At 50.0% G+C, this 5,385-nt stretch overlaps 1 protein-coding gene across 1 annotated transcript in view; it reads right to left on the reverse strand.

The window, feature by feature from the left end:
* LOC142046890 (alveolar macrophage chemotactic factor-like) overlaps positions 1-4,046 on the reverse strand; it is a 17,407-nt gene extending 13,361 nt beyond the window's left edge. The window contains exon 1 of the mRNA XM_075066353.1: positions 3,950-4,046. Within this exon, the coding sequence (XP_074922454.1) occupies positions 3,950-4,046 (97 nt within the window). The remainder of the gene's footprint in view (positions 1-3,949) is intronic.
* Positions 4,047-5,385: the final 1,339 nt, after the last annotated feature.

Genomic DNA, 5,385 nt, shown 5'->3' on the forward strand with positions numbered 1-5,385 from the left:
TTAGCTTACTACAGAATTAGCTACCTGCATTGGCTTTGCTGTGAGACTAGGATGCAAATTGACCTGGATGAGTGATGGGTCTCTTGGGACTGGGTGTTAGCTGAAATATTTTGTGATTTTTGGTGTCAGTGACCATTTATCACATAGCATGGCTTGCCTGGGTAGCAAGACAGACACTTCAGTAAGGAGACTATCTGTGACTCCATTCTAAGACTGTTGTGGTACTTTGGGAGTTCACACTTGTTACTGGTTGAGGGAATCTAATTATAGAACATATCACCAGGTTGGGGTGTCTGCCCGGCTTTTGACAGTCTGCCCTGAGGCAGGCGCTCACGGCTATGAGTCACTCCAGACAGCATGATAAGGACTTCAGATGGTACAATAAAAAATAACCAAAACAGAATTTGAATGGACATAATGACATTTCTGAATCTCCTCTTCTTTCTGCCCTTGAATTCTTGTCCTAGTTATACCATCTGATTTCCATCTGTAAACTCAGTAGGGCAGGGTCCTTATGTTGCACACATTTTGTATTGTGTCTTGCATTTTAAAGCACTAGACTATAACAGTGATGCTTACAAACTGTGGAAGAAATCTATTCATCTTCTAAGAATTCACCAAATCAGATAATTTGCTCCCTTTCAAAAATTGCACCAGAGCATAAATATAACAAAAGATTGTTCCAGGCACGTTCTGGGGATTAAATGGACCTTTTGATTCTGGAATTTCCATTGTATGCGCCTAATATGTTTGTTTTGTTTTTTTTAAATAAATAAATGTTTGCTAAAATGTACCTGGCCTTTATTTCCATTCATTGGCATATATTACACAGCTTGGTCTTAAATTATGTATGGCAATTAAATCCTGTGAATTTGCCCAAAGCCTCAGCTACACTGTCTAAATTTGCACCGGGATGGAGTTATGGGCCGCAGTGTTTAGATTGAACCTCATATCAGCTCACTGGGAATTCTGTGCTCAGTGGTGGCTCGGCTGGGTCTATGTTGCTTAAATTCCATTTCAAGTGAAACAAAATGACGTGGGCAGTTGATACTTAATCAGCAGCTAAATTCTTAGGAATATTCAGCCCCTTGGGAAGACAAATTTGGTTACAAGCATCAAAAAGAAATAACCTCCTGTCTCTGAAATAAATATTAAAAGTATTGCTTGTAACCGCTCCATCTCAAAACATGTCCCCAGATTAAATTATGAGTTAGCATGACGATTTATCTTATATGGAATGGGGGAAAAAAGAGAATTCTTGCAGAAGTCAAAATAATTTCCAGGTCAAATCCTGATTGGATGAGCCTTTTCTTTAGAGAAGTAGGGGAAAGCACATTACAAGGTAGCACCTCACTGTTCTTAAACTGAATGGATCACCTAAATTGGAAAGGCACAGAGGAAGCCTGGGTCTGGTCGTATTCAGTGGAGAGAGGGAGATAAAGGCCTGGGAAAGCCTGAATCCAAGGGAATTTAAGGTGAGTGAAACCACAGGTGGTCTAAGTGTGCTCTCAGTTTCACCAGTGGGGTACATCAAAGGGAGTGGAGTTCAGAAGTGAGATCAGAATCAGATCCCCGCTGTCTCAGAAGTGCTTGGAAACTCCACTCTGCATCATTCCAACTCTTCTCCATCTATCATCCCTGCTTCCGTTTCTCTCTGACACAAACATCTTCTAATGCTGCACCCATGATCAGCAGTAGCAATACTTTCGCCTCCCTGAGCCACAAATATTTTTTCTCTATATGACTCTGACTCCTCGATTATAAGTCGAGGTTGTCACAGAACTGCCTTTGGCAGATCCATGTCTGAATAAAGAGGGTGCAAAACTTTGCTTACACATCTCAGCCTGGCATGCAACACACCTGCTCTTCAGGCTGACTCTCTCTGAGCATCGCCACCAGTGTTGCCAATTACAGGGTGGTTTCATAAAGTGTGTCAAGCAGCCTCCCAGGGCTTCTTGACTTTGAGGGGGTGTTCGTTTGCATTATGTAAAGTTCAATTGTTTTAGATACCATATTAGCTGTGCCCATGGGATTGTCTCCTGAATCTTCTTATATCACTCAGAGAGCCAGGACTTTGACTGTCCCAAAGGAACTGTGGCCTATAGACAAGCTATTCTAGCAGTCTATGCGTCATTACATCACTGAGTTGGCATGCCACGGTGTTCATTCTTCCACTATATGTACTAGGTGTTTCACTACTAATGAATATAGGGGAACTAGATTATGTAAAATCTTTTGGTAGCAGCGTTGTCTTCTTGTTGTGGGTTTTGTACACAATCCTGGCACAATTGGGGTGCTGTGGTCCAGGATAGATGATTATCCGTAGCTGCATCACCGTCAATAACAAATATTAATAGTCAGAGTGGGTTTGTAAGAGCCATCTGCCCCGGAAGTCCCTACACTAGAGGAGAGGAGCAGCATCACTGTATCTCTCTATTCGTGAACACATTGGCCAAGGGTAAAGACGAAGCCTGAGCAGTAACGATGACAGACACTTTGCAGGTGTTCTGCCATCAGCAAGATGAAGATGGATGCACAGGTAGAACTGAACTCATTTTAGGTATTCAGACTGTGAAACTAAGATTAAGGATATGCCTATCACTACGAAATTAGGTTGATTTTTATAGGAAGTTGATTTTTTAGAAACGATTTTATATAGTCGATTTCATATGTCCACTATAAGGCATTTAAATAATTCGCGGCACGCGTCTCGTCCCACTACCCATGCACATCGACTGTATTAGGTCGTTGTGTCACTGATGGGTAGCTATTCCCCACATTCTTTTTCGAGTGCTTGCTCATATCCTTTCCAGTTAGGTGTGTGCGCGCCGCGTGCACGTCGTCGCGAAGATTTTTACCCTTAGGCAACACTGGTGTGCGGCAGGGCGCCCCTGGAGTCGGCGCCGCTATTGGTGTCCGGATATATCCCCTGTCGACCAGCCGCCCTTCAGTTCCTTCTTACCGCCGCGTGTCGGTCGTGGGACCAGTGTGTGAGCGGCTTTAGCTGACTCTCCGTCTCCCTAGCTACTATAGTCTTGTGTAATACAGTTATATATCCTTATACGTTTTTCTTTAATAGTTAGTTATGATTACTTTAGCGGGGTTCGGGGGGCTCCCCAGCTCGATTCTTCCTCTGCAACCAGTGCTGTAGCCCATGCCCGGCTCACCGGTTTTTAGTTCCGTGCCTGCCGGCCTCTCGGCCGTTTCCTGACAGATATCCAAACCGACTCCTGTTTACGTGTGCCATCGTGGGATCGCAGATAAGTTGCCCCATTTGGCACTGTGTGTTTTAAGCCGACAACAACGGCGTGAGTCGGCACTTCTATTTCCCCTCCACCTTCTCATCAAGACGTGGGCTACTCGGCGGACAGTAGCGCCTCCTCGCGACCGGACCCCCTGGCTACGGCCGTTGCTCGGCACGAAGCGCTCGGCACCACTCCTTCTTTCTTGAGGATTTGAGGAAGCCACGACTTCCTCCATCCTAGTGCCGGACAGCTCCCGCACGCGCCGTGGTGAGCTCTCCTCTCCTGCTGCTTCCGTTGCCACAAGCACCTGCAAAGCCAGAGAGCTCATCACATTGGTATCGCCCGGCACTTACCACCTGCAGAGACACTAAGGATGCGAGCCCTTGATTCCGGGTCCCGCGGCCGTTCGAATCCAGGCCTGGCCGCTCCCCGTGCACGCGCCGTGTTGATGCTTCCTGCTCCTGCTGCTTCTCGTGCCATCTGCACCGCAGCTCAGTGAGGCTGTCTAGTCGGACTTCGCCCGGCACCGCTCTTGCGCGCGGCGACCCTATGCGACACCGTCGATCCCCTGGTCCACATAGGGCCGTTCGAAGATCCGGTGCCTGGCCGCTCCCCGGCATGCTGCTGGGTTAGCTTCCTGCTCCTGCTGCTTCCGTGCCATCTGCACCGCACCAGTGAGCTCGTCTAAGTCGATCGCCCGGCACTCGACTCCTGCCGCTCTGCACCGCCATAGTCGACACCGTCCGATGCCCGTCCAATAGGGCCGTCGATCCGCTTGTCCTTGGGCCCGCTCCCCGGCATTGCGCTGTGTTGAGCTTTCCTGCTCCTGCTGCTTCTCGTGCCATCTGTCTACCGCAGCCAGTGAGCTCGTTCTATAGTCGATCGCCTGGCACCGACTCCTGCTCGGTCACTCGCTATGTCGACACCGTTCGATCTCGGTCCACTAAGGGCCGTCGAAATCCTGGTGCTGGTCCGTCCCCGGCATGCGCTGTGTTGGGCTTCCTGCCCTGCTGCTTCCATGCCAACGCACCGCAGCCAGAAGCTCATCTACCTCGGTTCGCCCTGGCACCGACTCCTGCCCCGCGGCACCACAACATCGGCACATTGATCCGCGTGTCCCACAAGGGCATTCGGATCTCATGGCCTGACTGCTCCCCGGCACGCTGCCATGGTTGAGCTTCCTGCTCTCTGCTGTCTTCCGTGCCAATCTGGCACGCTGCCAGAGCGTATCTCACTTTGGATCGCCCGGGCACCTCAAATATACCTACAGAGGCACCGGCGACGTGGCACGTTGATCCCATTCCCAAAGGGCCGTCGATCCAGTGCCTGACTGCTCCCCGGCGCGCGCCGTAGGTCTCAGCTCCCTGCCCCTTACTGCTCCCGTTGCACATCTTGCACACGGACAGGGAGCTTTGTCTAAGCGTGATCTGCCCGCACCGACTGCTGACACACTGGTCGCGGTCAGTCCCTGTCGTATACCGTATCCATTTCCTACCCGATATCTCGACCGTTTCTGGCTCCTCACCGCTACTAGGGCTGCTTATGACTGCTGTACTTGCTCCCGTTCCTCGAGGCCCTCCGTTCGACCTCCTCCGGCACCGCTTGTATGGAGGTCCGGATCTGCGTATTCAGGTACCGGTAAGCCTTCTCGGTACCGGTCCTCAGTGTGCAATTGGGAAAGGTTCTGGTTAATGTCAGAGACTCTGACCATTGATTTTTTCAGCACCTCCATGGCCTTTTCCGTGTCATGCCACCTATCTTCCCACGTGGAATCTCTTATGCTCAAGACCGCGATTCTGGTAGTGCCACAACACCCTAATGGGCCTATCAGGACCTCCATGGGGCTTCGCGCTCTATGTGGACTCCAGGTGCAGGAGGTCCCGGAGGAACGGAACCTGGTAGTGGCCTGTTTCTAGTGGCAGTTGGCCCCACTAGAGGGGCACCTATACAGTTTATTCGGACCATCCAGGCTTATTGCCCAATACTCTCTGGAGGTTTCGATACTAGTCTTGCTTGTCCTCCTTGCCCTGCTCATGGTTATCCAGTTGGTGTTAAGAATCTGTGAATGGGATTGGCCAGCAGGCGCCTAGCCCGAAATTTGTAGGGGTACGCGATGACCCTATTCACTCGCAAGGGTGTA

The sequence above is a fragment of the Chelonoidis abingdonii genome, chromosome 5 (genome assembly GCF_003597395.2).
Source record: "Chelonoidis abingdonii isolate Lonesome George chromosome 5, CheloAbing_2.0, whole genome shotgun sequence".
NCBI classification, from domain to species: Eukaryota; Metazoa; Chordata; order Testudines; family Testudinidae; genus Chelonoidis; species Chelonoidis abingdonii.